The 26,001-nt window shown below is 37.1% G+C and overlaps 1 protein-coding gene and 1 long non-coding RNA gene across 10 annotated transcripts in view; both read left to right on the top strand.

Annotated features, from left to right (window-relative positions):
* The window catches only part of tfeb (transcription factor EB), a 44,759-nt gene extending 25,068 nt beyond the window's left edge, over positions 1–19,691 (top strand). For all 3 annotated transcript variants that reach the window (XM_055183893.2, XM_055183891.2, XM_055183892.2), the window contains 8 exons: positions 2,586–2,846; positions 8,220–8,510; positions 9,222–9,314; positions 11,691–11,808; positions 13,686–13,742; positions 14,326–14,401; positions 14,570–14,717; positions 14,867–19,691. In XM_055183893.2, the coding sequence (XP_055039868.2) occupies positions 2,646–2,846; positions 8,220–8,510; positions 9,222–9,314; positions 11,691–11,808; positions 13,686–13,742; positions 14,326–14,401; positions 14,570–14,717; positions 14,867–15,379 (1,497 nt within the window). In that variant the 5' untranslated portion in view covers positions 2,586–2,645 and the 3' untranslated portion in view covers positions 15,380–19,691. The remainder of the gene's footprint in view (positions 1–2,585; positions 2,847–8,219; positions 8,511–9,221; positions 9,315–11,690; positions 11,809–13,685; positions 13,743–14,325; positions 14,402–14,569; positions 14,718–14,866) is intronic.
* A 5,228-nt stretch (positions 19,692–24,919) lies between these two features.
* The window catches only part of LOC129427767 (uncharacterized), a 54,193-nt gene continuing 53,111 nt past the window's right edge, over positions 24,920–26,001 (top strand). For 3 of the 7 annotated variants that reach the window (XR_012373205.1, XR_012373200.1, XR_012373206.1), the window contains exons 1-2: positions 24,923–25,020; positions 25,773–25,827. This is a non-coding gene — a long non-coding RNA (uncharacterized lncRNA). The other 4 variants (XR_012373202.1, XR_012373203.1, XR_012373204.1 and 1 more) reach the window with 3 other exon arrangements.

Here is a 26,001-nt window from a genome sequence, read left to right as displayed (position 1 = left end):
CAATTCCTCTAATAATAGCAAAGTCATGCTTGTTTGCACGTTGGTTTTCTGTAGCACCCAGAAAAGAGGAACTCATCCTTTTAGGAACTCCCCAGGTCAGCAGTAAACACACGACGTGGGTGTTTCAGCAGTGGGGTGAGAGACATGGGGGTGAGGATGTTTTGGGGTGTTTCCATATCGAAAAGGTCACTCACATGAGCTTAAAAACAAAACATCACCTGACCCTCACATGATTTCCCCAGTCACAATCGTTATTACTCATACATCTACGATTTATTTATGGGTCTAAATGAATAAAATGATGAATTTTGATATATGACCTTACATAGATTATAGATGGAAAGGCCCAAAATACAATCCCAGAGGGAATTGTTTTGCTCAGAGTTTGCTCTTTCATAGCTCAGGAGATTTGATACTGAGTTCTCAATTGTGTTTCACTGAAGCATCAATTTAGTCTCGAAATCTAAAAAAAAGTCTAAAGAGAAATTAAAGTAAAAGAAATGAGACAATTGTTAAAATACATTAAGGCACAGTTACCTGGACAGGGTTTAGATTAATCCAAGAATAGGCATTATTCCCATCCCAGGCTCACCCACACTCTCACCCGGTATCAGTGCCCATGCAAGTGCCCATTGACGTGCTAAAGGTTGGCATAATCATCAGCGTGGATTTGTTTGTTTTGAAATGACACACGGTTCCTTGAATTTTTGTCTGTGGTGAAGTTTGGTTTACCAATGTGTGGCTCATGTGACCACATTAACAAGAGTAATCTTTCCAGGAATGCCACAACATTCATATAATCTCCCAAACACACCACCTGTCTTCTCCCCATGCCCTTTTCTTGGTTTTAATAATAAATGATCTACAAAGAAAGGGTATTTTTTAGAAATACTTTATTTTTTGGGCGGATACGCCCATTCCCAAAAATCTCTCCAAATCCCAAATTCCATGTGTTCCAAGCAGTGATGCGTGGGTTGATCCGAAATGAGCGGTTACCCGCGGTTACAAGTCATCCAAATGATATTTGGGTCGCTGTCAGGTCGTTTAAAATAAAGATGCCAGTTAACCATTTTAAACAATTACTACTTTTAAAAAATGCGGGCCAGGGAGCAAGTCGGGTACACTATTTCTTTTTTATTTTTTTGCGTTCCGAGTTGCGGGCAGGTTAGTTGAAAACGTTGGTTGGGTGCGGGTTGTTTATACATTGACTCGCGCATCACTGGTTCCAAGGCATGAATGAGGCTCCCATGAGATCCTAATCTTTCTTTGCATTGGATAGTTCAGCACTGTCGCTACCCTAACAGGATGAATAAGATTAGGTACTCCAAAAATCTCACATGTGCTTTTGGGCAAAATAGTGGCCAAAGTCCTAATAGGCATTAGTTATATTAGGAAAGTTTAGTCAAACACACCTTACAAAAAACATTACTTGTGTGCATCTTGAGGCAAAACAATGGCACTGATATATTTTAAGAGTGTAAGTGCAGGCTGTTTAAAATTAAAACAGCTTAAACAAGCATTTTAGTCTTGGACTAGACCTAAACCCTGTCTGGGTAACCCTAAGAGGCGCTTTTCCGGACAGGGATTAGACTAGTCCTAGACTAAAACATTTTGAAGAGCTGTCCGAACTGAAAACAACTTGACCTAACATATCTTAAAATACATCAGTGCCCTTTGTTTAAAAAAAAAATGTTTTTATTAAAGGACAAGTTCGGTATTTTACACTTAAAGCCCTGTTTTCAGATTGTTTATGATGAAATAGAACGGTTTTGACTGAAATTTGGACATATGATGCTGGCCCGAGAATTGTCGGGTGTTGTATCACCTCCCACCTCTACAATGGCTGTATAGGTGCACTGGAACAATCCTTCCTAAAATGCATTAAACTTTCGTTTACAAAGACGTAAAACTCGCCGAGTGGTCGGGGGTGTTCGCTGATATGCTCACACAAAAATCCCAACAAAAGATGCTTTTTAACAGGTGTTCTAGCATTCGTTGTAAACTTGTGGACCTATTTTTCCAAACGCCTCACACCCGTATATTCTTCCGCTGAGAGCTTGAATAATAGACACTCCAGCCCAGTTGGTGGCGATAATCCGCCTTTGCCAATTGCAAGAATACAAACAAAGTTCACGGCGCGGACTAATACCGTACCTCACAGCACATCTAATACAAGTCAATGAAGTTGGACAAAACTACGATAAAACCTGTTGGAAAGCATCTTTTGCAGCGATTTTGTGTGAGCATATCAGCAAACACCCCTGACCACTCAGTGAGTCATAATTTCTCTTTAAAAACATCCGCACACATGTGATACACAAATGTGCACGTTAGTAAATGAGAACAAGCTACTTCTCATGTGTATTCAACTCTGTTCTTCATTTTAATTATAGGATTAAAATTGTGCTCATTGGAAGTACAGCATGTCACCTACAGTCAAATTAAGCTATGAAACAGGCAATATCTATAATGTTTACTGCTACAGAGCCGTTTTTAACACTTAATTAAAGATATGCAATCATACAAGTATGAATATATTTCCCTGTATCCATTTACTTCCTCTAACTCTCCTTATTACTTTGCAGACACCCCCTCCACTGTTCGGGCTGGACTGCACAGCAGCCCGCCCCCCGCGTCCCCCAGCCATGTCGTCACGCATCGCCATGCGCCTGCAGCTTATGCGGGACCAGATGCAGCAGGAGGAGCAGCGGGAGCGGCAGCAACAGCAGGCAGCAGCCATGCATTACATGCAACAACGCATGCCGGCCCCACCCACACCCTCACCCGCCATCAGCGCTCCATCTCACTTCCAGGCGCCCATGCAGGTGCCCGTCGAAGTGCTAAAGGTAGGCATAATCATGAGCGTACATGTGTTCATCCTAAAATGATACATGGTGTCTGTGGTGAACTGTGGTTCACCAATGTGTGGCTCATGTGACCACATTAACCAGTTTGAGTAAACTATCGATAGCGATAAGTGCAGGAATGCCACAACATTCATATCATCTCACAAACACACCATTCGTTTTCGTTTCCTTATGACCATTGGTTGGTTTTCATAATAGAGGATCTACAACGAAAGGGTGTTTTTAGAAATACTTTAAGACTCTCATAAATTCGGCTCTCCAAATTCGGCTCTGTGTTCCAGGGCATGAATGAGCCCCCTCATGAGACCCTAATCTTTCTTGGCATTGGATAGTTCAGCACTGTCGCTACTGAGTTTTCCCAACAGGATGAATAAGATTAGGTACTCCAATAATCTCTCATGTGGCGGTGCTTCCAGGGAAAAATATTGGCCAAAGTCCAGAAGTCAGTGGGTCGTGCAGGACTGACCACAGGTTTACAGCACTGGATTACACTTCAACCAAGATAAAAACAGAAACTAGGAATATCTGAGAAAGAATGCGGTGGAACGGCAGGCAGGTATAGAGGAAATGGGCAGAAAAGAGGATTTGTCTTGTATGTGTTTCTTTGTAGATAACAAACAGGAAGAGATTAATCTCAGTTGATGTTTCTGCCGAATTTCAAAGATGTGTTCCTGAATTACAGCAAGTGTAATGTGTGTCATTATGAAACTGCAGCACCTTTAACAATGTACACTAAAAAAAATATTCATTCAATTTACTCAATTTTTTTAAGGTAAGTGCACTGAAAAAAATGATTCATTGAATTAAATACATTTTTAAGGTAAGTGGTTGCAATCAATTTATTTAAGCTACATTTAAACAAAAGTATTTTATTTTACTTTACTAATCTTTTTTGTTTAAATGTAGCTAAAATAAACTGATTGCAACCACTTACCTAAATTTTTTTTATTAAATTCAATGAATCATTTTTTTTCAGTGGGTTGCAATCAATTTATTTAAGCTGCATTTAAACAAAAACAAAAAATGTGAAAATAAAATAAAAAACCTTTTGTTTTAATGTAGCAAATAAATTGATTGCAACCACTTACCTTGAAAAATTGAGTAAATTGAGTGAATCTTTTTTTTAGTGTAATAGCCCTGTGTTTTTTTTACAGTTAGGATCTTACCACTGAATCACAGCTTATCCACACACTGAAATGAAAATAATTATTTAATGATGAGTTATTTCAAATACTTTCCAACTTGTTATTTTCCCGACACAAACATAATTGCGCTGAAAAAATTATTAATTCAATTAACTCAATTTTTTAGGGTAGGTGGTTGCAATCAATTTGTTTGGGCTACATTTAAACAAACAAAAAATTAGAAAAAATAAAAATTTGTTTGAATTTGGCTTAAGTGGATTGATTGCAACCACTTACCCTGAAAAATTGAGTAAATTGAATGAATAATTTTTTTTGTGTGACCTGTACTGTTTTGCACCATGTGTAGTACACTGTTTCGATTGTACAGTATTAGTGTATCAACTCAAAAGTTCAAGGACTTTATAAGTTTGTAGATTATAAAAAGAAGCAGGCGGCATGATGTCTGTTCATGATGCAGTATTACGCACCATTATGCTTTCTGTCTGATAACTATCAACCTTAGACAAAACCTTAGATTATATCAGAGACTATGTTACTTGTCCAACAGCTTTCAATGGGTTCGCCAACGAAAACTATTGTTTTGCTACAACTGTCTCAAGTCAAATCATTTAAACGGATAGTTCACCCCCCCCAAAAATAGTATGCTATGGAAGTGAATGGGGCTCATGATCAGTTTGGTTTCTAACATTCCTCAAAATATCTTCCTTTGTGGTCATCAGAACAAAGACATTTATACAGGTTTGTAACAACATGAGGGAGAGTAAATAATGACAGAATTTTTATTTTTGGGTGAACTATACCTTTAAGCTTTGAGTCTGGAGGGGTAACATTGTTTCGAACTGAGTTTCTTTTTGAAAGTCAAATACTGTATCCATTTCGCTCCAACAATCTGAAAGGCCTTAGTATATTACAGTGCAGTAGCTGCTGTGGTAGTTTTCAGTAGTTTAAGTTTATGGTTATGTTTTGTGTTATAGCATTATGTTATGGCAATAACTTGTACCTAGATGTTGTTGTCCCCATGCAACCAGTCACGTGTCATCTCAGGATTAAGCAACAGTGGCTCCTGTTTCACCCTGGGACACTATCATTTATCCAGACATTTACTGCTACCGTTCCTAGATATAATAAAATGTAATGCAGTTATCTGTCCATGTAAAATGACCTAGGTAACAAACCTTCTGTAATTTTACTCCTGAGAGCTCAGAGATCAACTGGCCAAAAACTCCTTTGCATGGCCTGCATGGAGACATTTAACCCCCTTCCCGAAAGTGTTCGAGTTTGTTTTATATGCTCCGCTATGTTTTCGTTCAGTTTTTGTTAAATAAGAAGTGTAAATGGATGAGTTGCATAATTTGAATAAGAATGCTGCGTTCATCGACCAAATTTTAGGCGTGTTTTTATTTTATCAATGGGTTTTGTGACTAGTATTTTTATCAGTGTATTGAGTAGAGCTCAAATTTGTTGATATACCTGAATGCTTGTTTCATTGTTTGCACAGTTATGCATAGATGTATAGACAATAAGATTGGCATAATGGGCACCATTGGGGCAAGATTGGGTTGCCCACACTGAGTCTGTGAGTTGCCCACCAAAGCACATTCTAATGATAGCCTTAATTTTAATATTTGAAGAGTTTGGTTCCAAAACGCAATAAATCTATTTTAACTAATTTGGGTAAAAATGTGTTTTCTATACTAAGAAATTGACAAGATGAAAACCACTATTTTCTGTTACAAACTTTCACATAGCATCTTTAGGTTATAAAAAAAAAGCAAATTCATAATTAGATTTTCAAAGATTTATTATAAAAACGAATAATTTTTTATGCAAAATGCAGTAAATCCATGACAAGTTTTTTTTCCAAATGTTATAAATCTATTGAATCCGTATATAAATGTGCATTCATCTTTGCCATGTTATATTCATTTAGTTGAATAGTGGTATACACTGGTTAAAAAATAAACATTAATGGCATTAATATGACAAAGTAAGTGTTTTGATTAAGATCACTGTCATTGCTGCTGTTACTTGGGACGTCGTCGCTGAACTTTTTTGACAGCGATCAGCTGTAAAATGTTTTGGTCCTGCTCGATTTTAATTGGCTTTGTGTAAAATAATGGAAAGTTTTTCATAAGATCCCCTGGGGTCAATGTGTTAGCATGACTGAAGCTTGATGCTGTCGGGAGAACAAGCAACCGGCATTTTTCAGTCTCCCGAGTGCCTCTCATGTAAATTATTAGATGTTGATGGCTTACGTTTCTTTTCCGTCACAGAAAACCACCACAGGTTTAGCAATGCCATGAAAGTATTATTTTGTTTTTGTTTGTTTGTTGATCATGAAGTACAAAGTAGATGAGGAAAACTACGATTCCATGTATTCAACGTGCCGCATTGTTGTTTACAATGTGTGGTATAGAGCGCTGTGATTTGTTGAGCGTATTTATTGCATTCTGCAGAAAAGAGTGGCGTTTATTGTGTTTTGGGAAAAAAGGGAGAAAAGATGACAGAATAACACGACGGATATTGTATTTTGCATAAAATTAAGAATTTGCTTTTAAATACTGACCTAATACAATACTGATTTTGGCGATAACTCATTTTAGAAGAAAATGCCGTTTATCGCGTTTTGGAACCAAACTCTTCATTTCTTTATTACATATTTTCATATTAGCTTGGCTTCTTTTATGTATGTTAACATTTTAAATGATGATAAAACATATCGACAAGTAAAATAAAATCAACACGTGAAACAAAAAAAGTTTTGAGTAGACTATATCAAAAAAGTAGCCCTCCAAATCGTTTTATCCATTGTCATAGCCCTTGCTCACAAAAAGGTTGGTATAGATAATAAGATCGTTTTTTTTTTACTTCTGTAATGCTTGGAACACATTGCAGTATTTGCCCAAAAATCATAATTTTTACTCACTCTCATGTTTGTTCATATGACTTCCTGTCTCCTCTTGAACAAGGGAGAGAAATTATGGAGACTGACAACATCAGTCATCATTCACTTTCATTAAACGGGAAAAAATATCCACTGAAAGTGAATGGTAACTGAGGCTGTCGGTCCCTAACATTCTGCCTTTATTGTTCACAATAGAAAGTCATGCAGTTTTGAATCACATGAGGGTGAGTTAATAATATCAGGACTTATTTGTGGGTGATCTGTCACTTTAAATTCAACGTTCTGTTCATTAAATGTCAGTTTTGTGTACTTAAAGACAGTCTGACTTTGAAGTGAAAGAATGAGGCCATCCAGTCAGACATCAACCCTTCTCTAAATCCATCAGCAGGTGCTTATGCCCCTGTGGTCCTTATAGTTGTCCCTCACAGTTAAAGTATTTGTGACTGCAGCTCTGGGTGATCCTCAGATCTGGGTGATTCTCACGAAATTAGACTTATGAGGTGTCATGAAAAATTTTGATAAAAAAAGTAAAGGCTATCAAAATAACAAGCATACAGTTACAAACATCTCTTCATCTGCTATTTTGCACATGATTTCAAATGACATCATACAAACCAATTTTGTTGTTTTTCCACATATAACGGTAAATTTTCATTACCGCAACGTGTCCATGAAATATTTATAATTAAAAAATCTAAAAAATAAAAAGCTTCAGTTCAGTGCATAAACATTTACAGTAAAGAAACATGTGGTATTTGGTGATCATTGGTAAATGTAGAGACAATAATAAGGAATATAAATGTGTCCAAGACCAATTTTCTCATCCTCCGCAACAAATTTAAATCATTGTTTAAGCCCTCAAGGAAATAACATTTTCAAAAAAAAATGTTGGAAATGACATAATTTACTGTGACAGTAAATTCTTATTTTGTCTCTCCAGATAAAAGTTAAAATTTTGTTTGTCATAGTAGACAACTTTTTAGTTCTCATTACCGAAACATGAGTTTGTAAATGCATATATTTAATGTAATATCATGTTGCGGTAATGATCATTTTTGATAATGATAATCTAAAAAATGTAAATAATTCTATAGGAAATATTTTTCAAATCCTCTAAATATAATGGTTATAATAAGTTCAGACCTTAATCTTATATGTGCAAAAAAATGGCTTCAAGGGCTTTTTAAAAATTCTGATGCTGGACATGTTCTAAATCTGGATTTCGTTAGAATCACCCATCTAAACCGTAGCTAAACTCCATCCAAAGCATTGCTTTCTAATCCATGCCTCTTCATGTTAAAGGTGCAGACTAATCTTGAGAACCCCACAGACTACCACCTCCGGCAGTCTCAGCGGCAGCAGCTCAAGGAGTACCTGTCCACTACCTTTGCCACCAAGCAGGCTGTGCACGCTGCAACAAGCTTGGTTCAGCCTTCTCCACCACCCACCATGGCCCAGGGTCAGACAGGAACTGTCCCACCTCCTATACCATCTCCATGCATGCGCACAGAGCAGCTCATGAACTCTGCTGGGAACAGCGCACCCAACAGTCCCATGGCAATGCTCAACATTGGCTCCAGCCATGAGAATGAGGTATATTTAGCTTTAAAACACATTGATTTCAATCTTTGATAAAGATATCAAGGTTATATTTTCACAGACTGCTCTTTACATCATATGTGTCACATTTTTTATTTTGTTTAAGAGCCGTACAACCAAAAATGAAATGCACCCCATGACACATTTTTGTCACATGTTTGTTTTATTTTATGCATCTCTTACAGTTTCATATTTAAAAGTCTGTTCCTCTTTTAGTTCACAGAAAGCTCAGTAAATGCCAAGTTCTTGCTCATCCCTCGAGTGTTATTTCTTTACCTCCGGTATTGTGGGTGTTATTTGCTTAGGTGCACGCGAAGGTCAGGGTGTTAACTAACTTAACTTCATTGTCATTGGAGTTTAAGTGGCCAATTATGGCAGTGAAGGTATAATTAAAGATTAAAGAGTGACAGGGATCCACAAAATGGCCCTTTGGAACCAAGCAGACTTTGGTCTTGCGTTTCTCTTCTCCCGTTCTACCGAATCGTATGGGATGTTAAAGTGAACGTGTGCTTGTGGCACACTTACAACCTACTGTAACAGAAAGAGCATGTCAGTGCATGTGTTCAGAGGAATACATCTTTCATCAGTAATTTCCATTGATTTCTCAATAATGATTTCTGGGAAAATATATTTTGCAGAATGCCTATGCCTGACGTGTCTAGAGGTACAATAATTTAAAATGTCATGTTATCTGTTTTTGTGAAGATGGATGATGTTATTGATGACATCATGAGCCTGCAGTCCAGTTATGATGACATCCAGGCTTATATTGATCCTGTGGTGCAGATGCCAAACACAGTAAGTAAAAGTCTTGCTACGTTTAGGCCTCTAAAACTAATAGACTTATAGTAGATCCTGTAGAAAATTGAGTAAATAATTCCTGTTTATGATGCACAGACTGCATCTCATTGATGCTGAATAGGTCTATTTCTAAAACCTTTTTGCTTTGACAATGGAGGAATTATGCTGGATCATTTGTTGTGCTGTTTTATCATGGTTTGAGAGATGAAAAGCATCTTTGTTCCGACCGCCAAAAGTCAAATCTAATTATAGCAAAGCAACATCACGGTTAAAATGATGCAACTGTTTTGCTCTCATGCAACCTCAAAACAAGTTACAGTAGTAATCGATTTATATTTATTTATTTATTTATTTAACGCAAAATATTTTTCTTTCTGAATTTATTGGATAATCGAGTCTCCAGCCAGCCTGATGCAAAATATAAAGCGTATTTAAAAGCGTCTAATTGACTTAAAGTTTTGACCTGATCCGCCCAGCAGAAAAAAACATGACATTCTGAATCGGTAAAATGAGAGCACTGTGCTGTCTATCTAAACTATCTACTCACCATTAACAATTAAGCCACACTAAGTTAGAGATCAACTTGTTTACAAGGCATTTTGTGAAGGTGGGGACGCTGCAGAAGGGGGGAGGTTTTGGAGAGAGAGGGAGAAGGCTTGGAGAGGGGAGGCTGAAAGTCCAGATAGGGGAAAGTTCAGTGTTTAGTGGTTAAGAGAAAGTAGAAGAGAGAAGGTCCTGGTGCGACTCAGGTCAGTCTCTTTGGAGAGGTTGAAGAAGAGGAGGGGTTAAAACAGCAAGTGTGCGTCAACCATGAGAGATTCAGAGGCCGTTGTGAAAGAATCGAATAAAACCTATGCCATCGTGGAGGTTATCGATGGGGAAAAGATTCAGCTGGTAAGGCCAGGCTTAAATGTGCAGCTAATTCCTGGAAGAAAATGGGAATGCCACGGAGGTCACTGGTAACATGGTCACACATATTTAGCCGTGCACCCTGTAGCTTTCATGTATGTGCAAATGATTTGTTGTTTATGACTGTTGTTTGGAGAGAGCGACCGTGTATCATTCCCAGCTGTTGTTTGCTTGATGTCCTGTTTGGACAATATTGAGTGAATGAGTTGAGTAATTGATTTTTCCATTTATCCGTGTTCTTGGGAATTTAATTGATTTTTTATTGTTGGGGTTGGCAGATTGTTTGAATCAAATCGATCTTGAATTTATTAAAAAGTCATCTCTGTAAGCACAACCCTTCTTTCCTACTTTGAATTTGGTATTTGACCAAACACTCTTGGCTTTTTTGCGCTTGATATTTTTTCCATACGCAGTGATTTTTCTTCATGAATGAAACGGTTATGCATGCCTGCAAAAGGATTTAAGATGTAATCCTGGTGGCTTTGGAATTGAAAATGCAAAGCATGGCCTTGCCAACGTTTAATTTTCAGTGTGCAGGCTGCGTTCAGAATAGGTTTAAAGGTCAGAAGAGACATTGGGGTGAATAGGTGGGGTTTAGACATAACTCCTAATGAGGCTACACCAGAGATCACCCCTGACCTCTGTTCCTTCATCACTGCTTCAATGTCTTTGATCAGTGATTTAAAACCTTTCACAATGAATGTCCCAAACCTAACCGAGCATCAAACGCTTTTTCTCTTGACTACAATGCGTAAATACATATTTTGAATCTTTGTCAGAAAGCAGCTTTCAAGCATTTTTCCATTTCCTTATCTTAGCATTTGCAAGCATTGCAAGCGTTGCAGTCTTTTGGTGTAAGGAAAACATGCAAAAATACATAACGTAACATAACGGTTTCTCTCTCCAGCACCGTTTATCGGCATTGTGCTGGCTTTTTACTGTTGATTTGTGTTTGTTTGGCATTGTGCTTCACAGTAGCGCCCATGATAAGGTATCTGAGCGTTTCCGATAGCTGATTTATCTGTCGCTGCTTATTACGAGCTCAGAGCTGTCGTGCTTACGATTCAACTGCAGCTCGGAGATGAAATAAAAGATACAACCGGTGTAAAACAATAAAGAGCGACCTGTGATAGTCAATGATTTTCCTCACTTCAGGAGCAAAAGCAGAGTGTGATATTTTTCGAGTTTTATCTCCGTGTTATCGCTGGATTTTATAGCTTTGCTGTAGAGATAAGATGTGTGTTTATTGGGATTTCAATGATTGTGATGATTTACCAGAGTTACGCTGAATATAGCTGTAAAAATGACATTTGAAAGACATACTAGCTGAATATTCTCCAGCAGCAATACAGGAGATGCATTATATGCTTAATTGTGGCATAGTCTAAGTTGAATTTAAAATGAATTATGGCGCTTTATACCTTACCCAGACTTATGTGTGTCTTTTATGTGTGTGCACTTTAGCTCCCACTGTCTAGCAGCCATTTGGATGTGTACATGGGGCCAGGTATGACCGGACAAGCAGTCGCCATGTCCAGCAATTCCTGCCCTGCCAATCTGGCCATCAAGAGAGAGGCCCCAGGTACAGAGCCCATACAGACTATAACAGTATTGCTCACACAGATTTGGGAACTGCATACGGTTTTATTTGTGTTATGTTTCAGTGATATGTTTAAAGAGTAAGGTACATTAACAATCAAATATTCGGACAAAAATTTAAGCTTTTACAAAGCTTAGCAGTGTTGGGGGTAACGCATTACAAGTAACGCCCATTACGTAATAAGATTACTTTTCTGAAGTAACACATTACTTTATAAATGAACACATTAATATTTGAGTTACTTTTTCAAAAAAGTATTGCGACTTACTTTTCAGTTTAATTAATTCGATTTAAAAACAAAATAATGTACTAAATTAAACTGAACATATTAACGTAGAATAACGCACACTGTGCGGCTGAGCGCGAACAGTTTGAGTCAGAAACGGAGATGGCAGGCCAGAGCTTGACATTTTTGCGATCATAAAAAACACCTGCAATCCCTGAAAGAGTTCAAGCCTTAGCCAAGTAAGAAAAAGTAATGCAAAAGTAACTTAAAAGTAACGTAAGCGTTACTTTCCTTGAAAAGTAACTAAGTAACGCAATTAGTTACTTTTTGGGGGAGTAACTTAATATTGTAATGCATTACTCTTAAAAGTAACTTTCCCTTACACTTGAAGCTTAGCATGTTCTGGGTATTGTTTCATCTAACCTTAAAAATTAAAAAAAATTGTAAAGAATTTTATGCATAGACTAGATAGATTAAAGCATAAGCTTTAAAGGGATAGTTCACCTAAAAATGAAAATTCTGTCATCATTTTCTCACTTTCATGTTGTTACAAACCTCTATAAATTTATTTGTTCTGATGAACACAAAGGACACTTATAACCAAACCTATCATGAACCCCATACTAGGAAAAAAGAATGCTATGGAAGTGAATGTGGCCCGTGATTGGTTCGTTTACAAACATTCCTCAAAAAAAATTTCTACGTGTTCACGGAACAAAGAAATTAATACAGTTTTGTAACAACATGTGAGTAAATGATGACATAATTTTCATTTTTGGGTGAACTATCCCTTTAAAGGTGCAGTGTGTAAATTTTAGCAGCATCTAGCGGTGAGGTTGCGAATTGCAACCAATGGCTCAGTTCACTGCTAACCCCTCGCTTTTGAAACACATAGAGAAGCTACAGTATCCACCACTGGACAAACATGTCATCAACAGAGACAATTTATTTAAAAAAAGTTTGTCCGTTAAGGGCTTCTGTAGAAACATGGTGGTCCAAAATGGCGACTTTTATGTAAGGGGACCCTCTGTGTATGTAGATAAAAATGTTTCATTCTAAGGTAATAAACACATAACGGTTCATTATGAAACGTCTTTATACACCCCTGATAATTTAGTTTTGTATTTTATTTTGCATTTCTGTCGAAAGATCCTTCTAAAAATTACACACTGCCCCTTTAAGATGTTTTTAAGAAACATGCTACAACTAAACTTGTCCAAGCAAACCTTTGACTGGTAGTTTATCAGTAAAGTATTTACAGGTGATCTAAATGGCATGAATTATGGTTATCAAACATCAAATTTCCTGTAGCTCAGGAAGCTCATTTGTTAGAGCATTGCATTAGCAGTGCAAAGGTCATGATGGGGTTAATCCCAATAAACATGCATACTAATAAAATATAACTTGAATTTATCCAATTACTTAATATCCAAATGCATACATGTAAAAACAAATCACTGTCATAAGAAAAAAATATATATTAATTTTTGATAGGATCAGTTAAGTGTTTTGACATACTAATCTCAAATAAGAACACTGAGCTGAGCTTAAGGAAAACTTTGCTTAAACATTATCCAGTACATATGTTTGCAATAACAGTCGATTGACAGGGTCGCCTTTTGTTTTTGTCAAGATGGTGACGTCCGTGCCATGGCTAAAGAGAGACAGAAGAAAGACAACCACAACCTGAGTGAGTATGCGATTTTTCCTCCTTATTTTTCACGGTTTACAACCGCTCACAGTTTAAAGTACAGCAGCTCTGTTAAAAGTACTTTTGCCCTGCCGTTGACACCCGCCATCACATCTGCCCCTGGGTAAATTCAGCTGACACTGCATAGCACTTTGGTGTATAGTTAACTGGATGGATCCTGCTGCTGTGGCATTAAAATGTAATTGTCTGTGACAATATTCAAGTATTGGAGTTTGGAGTTAAGTAATTCTGCTAAGATGTGCTAAGCTTGGCCTTTTCCCAAGTACATCATTATAAAATAGTATATAGTGCCATATCTCTTGCATTATAAACGCTTTGCTATTGCCTTTACCTCATTAAATAAAGTTTGAGTCAAATAAAAAAGACATCTTTATTATGGTTAAATGTTATATTAATGTCAAGGTAAGCCCAAATTAAGAGCTATAAACCTTTAAGCACTAAGGTCATAGGTTTGAAACACTGCAAACACACATTCTTATAAAATGCATAACACTAAATTACTTTGAGTAAATATTGTACTGTTAAAAAATACTAACAAATCCATTTATGACTTTCTTTTTAGTTGAAAGGAGACGAAGATTTAATATCAATGATCGAATTAAGGAGCTGGGAACCATGATCCCCAAAACCAATGATCTGTAAGTTGCGCTCATTTGAACACATGGGCTTTCATGATTGTAATTTCATCCGAACCAGATGTGAACTTTCTAGGGCACCTCTTTAAACAGCATGGGTTCACTGTAGTAAACTTCCATAGAATTCTTTTATCAATAAGCACTTGACCATCTGGATCCTCTTGTGTTCAGGGATGTGCGCTGGAATAAAGGCACGATCCTGAGGGCCTCTGTGGAGTATATTAAACGGATGCAAAAAGACGTCCAGAGAACCAGAGAGGTGGAGAACAACTTCAGAAAGATGGAGATGGCCAACAAACATCTATGGCTCCGCATTCAGGTAAACATTTATTTAATTCACATTTCATTACTTAATTTGAATCCAACCATGGATTAAAACAACCCAGCATCTTTTAGTGTGGTTTTCTATCAATTTAGTTCAAACAAGCACATGTCTCATCTTATGGTTCTTCATCATCCCCCCTTCAGGAACTTGAGAGGCAGGCTCAAATGCACGGCCTTCCCAACACCTCTCCATCAGGCCTGAACAACACTGAGATTCTGAACCCCTTCATCAAGCAGGAAAACAGTCCCGAGGAGAACCACCTCCAGCATCAGCACCACCTCCCCCCTCACTACCCCCAGCAGCATCAGGGTCAGCCCCGGCCTCACCCTCAGCTTCACCAGCACCTCCACCCTCAGCCCCCGCTGCAGTATCCAGCTGTCGGCAGCTCTCAGCACTTTGACTTTGCCCAGTCACTGGACTTATGTGACAGTGGCATTTTAGGATATCAGGATGGGATGGGTGGCATGGGGGATCTCGGTTCATTGGGCGGAGGCATCGCACACATGGGAAAGAAGAATGAGCTGGGTTTCTTACTAATGGATGAGACCTTATCGCCTTTGGGCGGAGACCCGCTGCTATCAGCCATGTCCCCTGAAGCTTCTGTGGACAGCAGCCGTCGTAGCAGTTTTAGCATTGAGGATTCAGACGTACAGTGATGTTGTCACTGTGCCACACGAATATACAACAGATATTGCAAATATTACACAGTTAGCAGAAAATACGGTTTAGGTACTTTTTCACGTTTTGTCTGGCGCACAAATCGAAACATCATGCTTTTAGTACGATTTCTTACTTTTGTATACAAACCCTTTTTTTTGCTCCACACAGCTGTTCGCAAAAATCAGTATATGCACATAATGATACATAGATATATACTGTAACAAAACAAACTGAAATGCTTGAATCCTGTCACCTAGAGTTGGCTTATATTGTACAACAATTGAGAAACCCTGCAATATAACAGTGCACCAGTACAACCATCAAAACGTCCGTTTAGATATTGTTTTGCAACCCAAAATGTAGCGTTCGAGAAAAACCCTAAAATATGCATCTCCACCTTAAAATCATAACCACATTTAAGTCACATTTAATCTCTGTCTTGCACTGTAAAAATGCTCCGTTTTATAGCTTTATCATATACACTATCAAGCATTAAAGGTGCAGTGTGTAAATTTTAGCAGCATCTAGTGGTGAGGTTGCGAATTGCAACCAACGGCTCAGTCCACTGCTCACCCCTCGCTTTTGAAACGCATAGAGAAGCCATGGTAGCCGCCACCGGAAAAACATGTCATCATCGGAGACAACTTAGTAAAAAAGGTTTGGGTTCTGTAGAAACATGGCGGCACAAAATGGCGACTTCCCATTAAGTGGTCCCTTGGGTGTATGTAGATAAAAACGTCTCATTCTAAGGTAATAAAAACATAACGGTTCATTAAAAAAGGTCTTTATACACCCCTGATAATATAGTTTTGTATATTATTTTGCATTTCTTTCAAGAGATCCTTATTAAAATTACACACTGCACCTTTAAGGTCAAAACATGTGCCCCAGCTGTCACTGGAGCAGCACCCTTTTAAAAAGTACAGCTTTGCACCTAAAGAGTTCATATTAGTACCTCAGAGGTACATAATGGTACCAATGAAAGCCTGTTAGTACCTCAAATATACATTTTAGTACCTCAAAGGTAAATGTTGTTACCACATACTTATCTAATGGTACATATTAGGACCTTTTAAAGGGGAATGAACCAGTGATAGTGATATGCGTAATCAGCCAAAGTCTGCATATTTATGCGGGGGCCGCATTTTTTAAAAACGCCGCACTTTCGCCGCATAAATTGCTGATTTCTGCTCGCAAAATATGCGGGGCTTGCATGATTTCAAAAAATCAATAAAAAGCTGCAAACAGTTTTTGCAAGTTTACGCAATTTCGTCGCATAAAATTGCATAAATATCCCGCATATTCCATCGCATTTTTTAAGAAAAAGTGCTGCAAGATCAAGGATTTTTTCCTGCAACAATCACAAAAGAACTCCGCTTTTTCTGGAAGGACTGATTAGTCTTTTTCCAATAGTGAAACATATTTTTTCCTAATAAATAGATTGGAAGCATTTTCTATGATTATATCACCACATCTAAGCTCTTAGACAGACAGAGGGAAAGCTTGCTCCATCATAGCAATATGCAAAATCAGCTTCCTTCCAGGTTCCCACAGACAAAAACCTTTTGAAAAAGTGTATTTAAAGGGACTGTAAGTAGGATTTTAAGTGTTTTATTAATCAAAATCAATGTCTTTATTCATTAATATGTCCTCATTGGTGTTATATACCTCTGCTAGTGATCTGACTTTTCTTTGTAAGCTTAAGGGGGTTGCACACCGGCCGCGCCGTTCTAAAAAAATCGAACACATTGTTTTTTATGAGTATTTGCACACTGGCGCCACCAGGTGGTGCCTGTCCGCGCCACCCAGCTTTGACTCTGGAAGTTGCTCAAATCCCTGTCGTGCCACACAGCGCCACTCACATAGTTTAACATTAAATAACATCATATTGTCCCAAATCATAAACGATTAACATTGGCTGCTAACATATATTTTTCATTTTGAAGTAGACGCTATCTGACGAAGCTCGCGCTATTTAATGTGCACTTCCGGTTTACGATACCTCCTAGTTGTCGTAGACGCGACGCTGAGCTGCGCGGCCGGTGTGCGACCCCCTTTAGAATTTCTTCTCTTTACTTACATTGAACGGGTAAGTCCAAGGAGGCTTCCATGTCGTTCGGCCGTATTAATAAACTATAATAGCAGAGAGGGACAAAAAGCACTATCCTACCAACGCGTTTCCACAATGCGTTTTCATTCAGAACACGTGAACCAGCTGAAACAGACAAGGAGATCAGCAATTACATAACGGCTACCGTTGCAACACGCATTTGGAAAAGCGAGGCGCTAGAGAGCACTGTTCGTTTGAATGCAAAATACAATTTCACCACTAGATGGGGGAAAATCCTACTTATTGTCCCTTTAAAAGTCTAAAATGTCTACAAATAAAGCAATACATTTTCCAGTTATGTTCTTCAAAATATTTCATCCGCAAATATTGCTCTTGGGTAGAGTTAAACTTGTGCACAGGCTATGCAATGTCTTGTTTGTCAGTGAGTCATTATTTTCACTTCTTTCCAACCAATTCACAAATGAGTGTAAATGATTTAAAATTGCAACAGTACAAAAGTTTAATGATTTTAGTCACAAATGACTGGAGAAGGGTCACGGAAATTCATTGGTGAAAGTGTGGGAACCCTGCAAGCTTTCATTACTGTCTGTTAAAGCGTAAAGTCTCGTCCTATACTACCACTGGTTAGTATTTCAGACTATTGGGTGCAATTCTCCACTAACATGAAGAGATAAAAGAAACCTGCCACAGTGCCTGACACAAACATTAGTTTTACACAAATACATTTTGATGTAGCAGCTCTTGTTATTACTGAGGACAAAACAATGCATGCAGGCTTTGTTTGTTTAACAGAACAGAGCAGGTGCTAGTGTGACCGTTGATTCAGTGAAGGTACAGCAGAATGCAAAATAAATTAACTATTTAGTGTTGCAATATACTCCTAGTAAGGTGCCTTAAAGCCAAGGCTGGATTCTTCAAAAAGCACAAGGTGAAATGTCCTCGCACGTTGGCACGCAGTAAAATAAAGCCAACAGCTGCGAGTGGCATTTGCCAAGCTCAAATTTAAACAGCCAAGGTGCCTTTCAGGGAACCTGGATCAAATTTCAGGTTGATTTTATTGTTGTTGTAAAGAAAGTAAATATGTTGAAAAGGTATACAGATTTATTTTCTCAAAGCACTGGAGAAACCAATTATAATTTTATTGACATTATAAAGATTTTATGAAGTGAATTTTATTTCAAATGTTTTATGCCACTAAGCCACTTAAATGTATTTTATCTGTCCTTTTTTATTTTATCTTCTAAAAAATATTCTTCACTGCCGAGCCATTGAAATATAAACATATTTCTAATGCCATTCTGTTATGAAAATGGCAAGTGTGGAGCCATATATATATATATTTTTTGTACAAAATCATTAAAACACATCAGGCTTTTAAGAAATTAAAAGAGCATGTAAATGTTGTTTTTATATTATTTGATTCTTTTTTAAGAAAAGGTGATACTGTTAAGTTGGTGATTCGTTGTTTCATTCGATATTGATTGGAGAATGTGAATTTTATGTATTGTACAGTTCAGTAGATAAAATTTAAGATGGTTTGTAGTCTGCCTGTGTTAAACATGAGCTTTAATAAGTTTCCTAAAAACATTTTCCAAATGATACACTTATTGTTTAACTACCACCTCCTCTCTCTGTTTTATTGCTTTATTATTTTAAAGGTACAGTCCATAAGTGCTGAAACAGCACCATTTACCACTCAGTCATGAAAATACAGGGGAGACACCACCACCGGTGTTTTATACATTATTGCAGGGGTTTATGACTAAATGCCTGCCAATGGCAGCAATTATAGATCACCACAAGTATAACCGACCAACTTGTTAAGCTGGGTTGGTTACTCTATGCAAATCTTTGACTTGGTTAGCTAGACAAGAAAAAGTAAAAAATAAGCAAGGGCATTTTTGGAAATGTAGCTGTAGCTAAAAATGGGGCTTCTAATTTTGCTTGTGTGACATTTTTGTTTTTAGCCATGCGCCAAGAATGAAAAGGTTTGCTATTAAAAAACGAAAATAAATCACTTGAAGTAAAAGAGTTTGCTTTGGTAAAATATCTTGATGAAAATACTTATTTACAGCATGCTGAAAGACAATACAAACAGAATGTGACTCAAGTTTTTACCAAACCTCTCTGAAGGCCGTGAGAATGTTTCATTACTGTGGATGTGTCATGTATATGGGATTTGCTCTTTCAAAATCTCTGGAAGAAATGACAGCTCTAATTAAACATATTTAAGATGATGGGAAAACGAAATCTTGTGTGTTTCTTCTTGTAAATTTCACTGCGGTCAGAATGCGAAAGTGGCCACGAGAGGGCACTGCACACTAACATAGGCTACTACACTTAATCAGCAACAATAACTTGCAAAAGAAAGGCATAAAAACAACAAATACACTCATACAACTGGTAACGTTAGCTTATTCCCTGTATAAAGTGCAGAAGATCACAAACTAATCAGTATGTTGCTAATTTTTTCAAAATGGTTAAATGCTAAAACTAGTTGTTCAGAAAATCATCACTTTATTTTGTCCCATGTTTTCCATTAAAATTCAAGAAAATGTGTGACCGAATAATGAAAATTATGAAGTTTTTATAACTTTTTAAATTTTTGAGATATTGACCTGAATCTTTCAGGATAAGCCATATCCTCTCTACATATTCTACTTCTGAAAAGTCAGATATATAAAAAAACAAACCACCAATTACACCAAATAACACTCTTTATTCAGTCTATACACAGACATCTACTACATGGCTATACGGCTGCTTCACAATCTTTGTCCATTCAAGCAGGAGGTAAAACTCCTGGTGGAGGTAAAACTCCCGTGGTCGTCGTTCAAACGTATTAAAATTTCGTTCATTTGTAGTTTAGCAATTAAACTAAATGTCTATTACAATTTCAAGAATGTCTTTACTCAACTTCAGCAAAAACAACAACGATTTTACAAACAACAGACTTTGGCGAGCTTGCACGGCCAGTAGTTAAATATGAAAGGTGGTGACTGAAAACGAAAAGGTAGCTACCTTCTTCCGGTGATGTTAACAATAAAAACTCAGAAATTTTGCCATCAAACCAACAGAAGCATAATTTTCCACAACAACGCGCGCCGCCTGAGGAAATCTTGAGTTTCGTTGAGCGGCACCAAAAAGTCAGCCGCGACAGCGGAGTTAGCAACATACCTAGTATTACCATAATCACGTCGCAACAAAAAACAGATATGCTGTTAACGTTCTATAACCACACTTCACATTTAAGCTGACTTAAATTATAACAACGCATAACTTACTTTTAAAAAAGCTGAAGGCGACGTGTGCGAACATTAAATTTTTTTTAAACAGTGTCCTGAAGATTTGAAAATTCCGCCTTGACCTTGTTGGCCCTAACCCCAAGTTTGAGCCAGTCAGTGTTTGTATGAAGTCAGTTGGAGCAAGCGGTGCTGGTTCGTTATAAATTTTCTTATGTTTTACAGGATCCATAAACCAAAACACGATGCTATCAAGTCAAATAAAAAAAGTATCAAGTCACATTAATATGTTAAAGACGTAATGACGCATGAGACACCGCAAAACTAATCAGAGAAACTAGTCTATTTTAATATATATATTTAAAAAAACATATCAACTATATTTTCCTCATATTATTACATAAAAAATCTGGAAACATTCAATGTTTAATTTATTTTAATTATTCTTGATATATATTAAATTAATAAAAACTTTTGAGGTGCACAACAACCCTTTGGGGGGGCACAGTCCACGAGTGCCCCCCCCTTGACGCCGACCCCCAAATCTGATTACAACTACAATCGTTATCACTTACACGGGTATTGTTTACTGCCCACTGTTTTAAATAGTATGTTCAACAGAATGCATTATGATAGTCATTTCAAACAACAGTTTGATTTTACTTCCGGTTTATGCAAAGCAGCGGAAATGGAAAGTACTAGCATTCCTGAAAAAAATTAAAAATTAAAAAACACCTAAAAAGGACACTAACTGTACCTGCTGTGTTGATTGTATCTTAAAAGATTTGATGACGTTTTCTGTCCAATAATGCATTGGAACTTTACCATAATTGCATTTTAGGATATATTTTATGCATCTTATGTATGCCAGTTAGCCAATCATACGAAAATCAGAAAAATGTAATACTGAGCATGCATACTATATACTGCTGAAATAGTATGAGTAAAATTAGTAGGGTCCTTAAAGTTAAAAACGTACATGTTGTTCAAAATTCACTACACACAGACTTTCTCTTTAAAAATTGCTTTTTTAGGTTAAAGATTCACATATGGTCAATAATAAACTACGATTAATTTAATTAAATGCAATCCATTTAAAAGCTATCTTTAAAAATGCTTTAGACATTAGAATTCATTGAAAACATAATTTCATTACATTTCATAAATCGTTCATTTTTAACACTTTAATGAATATTTTGTGAACATTAAGTGAAATGTGCTTTGTTTTATACACACACAAAATCTATTAATGCAAAATAAGAGGAATGTTATTCATCACCCGTGATGTCTCTGTTTCTCCCTTTTTAACAATGCTACACCCACGCCGACTTAATGTCTTTCTTACTTCCGATTCGTTTTTATATAAATGACACAATTATCTTAAAGCAGCTTGATGACTGAAGCACCACAGTTATTTGGTTTAGCACAAATTAAGAATTTTAAGAGTATAAAAAGCTAATTTTGGCATGGACTCACATTGCCTAATTCAAGCATCAATCAGGAGTAATCTGCCATAACCAATTAATTTTCCTAAGAGCTCGCTCGTGATTCAAGAGATCATATTCAAGAAAAAGGGCGCTCTCACACATATCATATCGTATCCTCTAGGTGGCACCAGAGAACCACGAAAACCTCCTTCACTGTCTCTCTCAGACCAGGCCTCATTTATTTCCTGTAACAATTACAGATACAGCACTGCAATGCAATTAACCTATTTTTAAATACCATTTTATTAGGGCAGTTTATCCCAGATAAAGAGAGGCTTAAAATAGGACGAGGTGAGGAATAATTAGCCTGCAGTCATCTCAGTAAAACTCTTACCACCTCATGCATATAAAAAATTGCCTGGCCAATATTTCAATGTTGCTTCATTAAAATGAATGAACTGTAAACAGAGACACAGGAAGACCGGGGAATTAATCTGCTCCTAATGTATGGTGACAATTAAATTGACCTCACGTTTCGCCTCTTGATATATCATCTAAAGAAACAACGACTGTATCAAAGACAAACAGCACTTACTGTATAGCTCACATCAGACATGTAGGATAAAGCAGTAAAATCACATCCAATTAACACTAAGTAATGAAAGTGTCTGTGTAAAACAGCATGTAGTTTGAGAAAACTAAGTTTTTGTGTTAACAAAAGCACACAATTGCACAGTGTTTATATTGTAAATGACTTTATTGATTATGGCAATTTTAATGCATTATTGGACAAACTATTTTTAATTGAATTAGGAGATTTGAAGTGATTTGATATGTGATTGATTTCAAAACAAAAAAGACTTTGTAAGATCATACCATAAAATCTTTGCAACACTATGCATATAAACTGGACCTGGAAAAGCCTTGAATTACAAGGTGCGTGCACTCCAGTAAGCTCTGGAATTGTGTGCAAATCCATTTTTCATCTGTCAAAGTAAAGGTGTTTCAGATTGTATCTTCAAACCTTGGCATTGGCTTTCGCAGTGCACAAAAAAAAAGAAAATACACCCAGACGGCGCACTCATGTTCCACACTAAACACACCATCTGTGTCAAATTGAGCAGTGCATTGGAGTAAACTCTGTTAGCAAGTGCTGCGCAAGTGTACAGCTTGATCACTGCTGTGGCCTGTTGGTGGTCTCCCTCTCACACCCATGCACCTTCATTTTACCTTGCATTAGAGTCTGCTGTGAGCAGATATGCATCTTCAGCACTCCGGGTTGAACAGCCCACTCTGGAATAAATCAGGACAAATCGGCTTATTCGGATTCAGGCGTTCATGTTTCTTAAAAGCTTCCTCAGGCTCTGGCAAAGTGCCATTCTTTCCTTGTTCTTTATGATGCTAATAGACTTCCATATCTAATGAATACTTGTAGAGATATACCACCCCACAACAATCATCAAATTTCAAACATGAACTTTTATTTTTTTCACTTACAAACAAGCTCATCATCCACAGTACTACATCTAGTATTAGAGAGGATCTTTCGGACACAAAGTATTGTCATTAAGATTTCTTTAAAAATGTAGCTTTTTGATGAATCATTTGTGTTAATATTTTACTTAGAAATGTGGTGTTATTTGATTATGTCTTTGTGTGTATCTTAATAGAGGTCGTGAATATGAATATTCAGCAATCTTGTTTACATTTTGTATGTTCATAAACTTCAAATAAATAAACAATAAAAGAAAACATACTAGAAAATGCCTGATCAGCACATACTGCCTGTTGGCTTCCTGGCAAAAAATAACTGGTGTGAGGAAGAGAAAAATCAAATGTGAAAACATAAATTAAGGAGCAGTAGGGCTTGTGTTACACCACAAGGTTTTCGCACTGCTGAAGCATGTCTGCCCTGGAGGTGGCCTGGGTGGGTTTAAAATTTCCTGCCTGCTCTGTGTTTGGCAGCAGCAAAGCCTGGAGCTCTGGAGGAGTTTTCAAATGGCATGCAGAGGTGGGCTGGCGAAAAATAACACGTATGTAAACACAAAAAGGAAAATAATCAGAGTGGTCATTTTATTGCCCCAACAAACTACAAAAGGTAACAAGGGAGTCTATTCATGGTGGAGAATGTGCTTAGTATTACATTGTGTCAAATTAGTTTAGAATATACCAGTACATTATTCACTTCTATTAGGCACTTTAAGCAGGACAGTTTCCTCATGCTCACAGTCCAAAATTAACACACACCAAGTACCAAAAGCGAGTAAAAATAGGTTTGGGCAAATAAGTATTTCTCGCCAGTTGGCTGTTAACATTATTGGGACCAACAGCATTAGATGATTTAAGTTAAACTGTAAAAAACGTTTGCAGTTTGTCTGACCAAACTTCATGGTTTCCAACTATATTACGTTAAAAGAAGGTAAAGAGCCGGCTTGGAGAGTTTCTAAATGTTGGTAAATGGCGTCATACTATATTCGTTGCATCATCATATATTTACTTGTTCAACTTCATGCGGCGCTGCAAGAACGTCAAAGTACCGCGAGAACGATTTGAGAAGTCTAAATTCGTCTCGCTCTCGCGGTACTTTAACGTCATCCGCCTGTCAGTTCTAGCGGCGCCGCAGGAAGTCGAACAAGCCTATTGCCTTTTATGGGGCCTTGGACACGCTTGCGTCGCGCTTGCGGGGCAGTACTAACGTCACATCTATTAAAAAAACCACTTTCATTTATTTATTTATTTATTTATTTATTTTGTCGCGTAAAGGGTCTTGAGTAGGTAACACTGCTAAACATTGTTAAGTTCGGCGTATGAAAGTTCGGCGTTTGAAAGTTTGGCGAGAGCGAGACCTCAGTTGCTGGACACACCCACATCCTGAGTTCTGACGTCGGAAGTCAAGGGTCGATCTTGAACATTTTCCCTCAATGTTTATTTGAGTTTTTCTATATATAGCGTAATGCACATGTTATATTTGTACATATTAATAAACACAAATATAAGAGGAAAATTGCGTTTTTTTTGTAAAGGTGCAGTTTCATTGAGACTGCGAGTTCACGTAAGTTACATGAACTTGTTAGCGCTAATCGTATCCTAAATAAAGCAATATTTTTTTAAATAGCTAAAATATCCTTTTGTAATGATAAGAAATATTTATATATGTGAAATATGTATTTTTAAAGATAAACAGACAGTACAATTTCAAAGTTTTGGCTTACTTCACTGTTTCTCATTGTGAGGGATGTTCGTAAATGTTTGAAATGATTTTGTAGACAAAAATATAATTATGCTAATATATATTTTTTATTACAAAACAGAATGAAAATAAAATCATCCAGAACAGCTTAAAAATCTACTAATTTAAAACAGTTTTGATTCATTTAGATTTTTTTGTCATAGTTCTGTGTTATTCCACTATTTCGTTAAGTTTACTTTTTGCACAATGAGGACAAAAATAACCAAATTATTTAACGGAAGTACATGTTAAAAAATATAATAATGCAAATTCAGTTATTCTGCCATTATCAGGTAAAAGTTTGTTTTAATGCTCCTCCACTTTCAGGCATATGCACCTTACTCCTTTATCTGACTCCTCATTGAACTCTTTCTAACACACTTTTTCCTCTGCTTTCTTTCATGTCCTGTTTCTCCACAGGCGCAATGGAGGAGCACATCACCGGGGAACAGAGGGCGAAAGTCTGCTGATTGAGGTAATTTACCCCCATGATACATGGGCATTGGAGACCACACTGTCTTTTTAATAGGCATGTGCCAAATTAGTAAGGAGAAGCGGGTGGAGAGGTTGTAAAACCTGACGGCTTGCTGTTAATTTATTACATTTTGTTCAAAAGATAGTAAAAACACTTTTATTAACACAAAGTGAC

This window comes from Misgurnus anguillicaudatus, chromosome 14, assembly GCF_027580225.2.
Source record: "Misgurnus anguillicaudatus chromosome 14, ASM2758022v2, whole genome shotgun sequence".
Lineage (NCBI taxonomy): Eukaryota > Metazoa > Chordata > Actinopteri > Cypriniformes > Cobitidae > Misgurnus > Misgurnus anguillicaudatus.
This window is presented reverse-complemented; position numbering and strand designations above follow the sequence as displayed.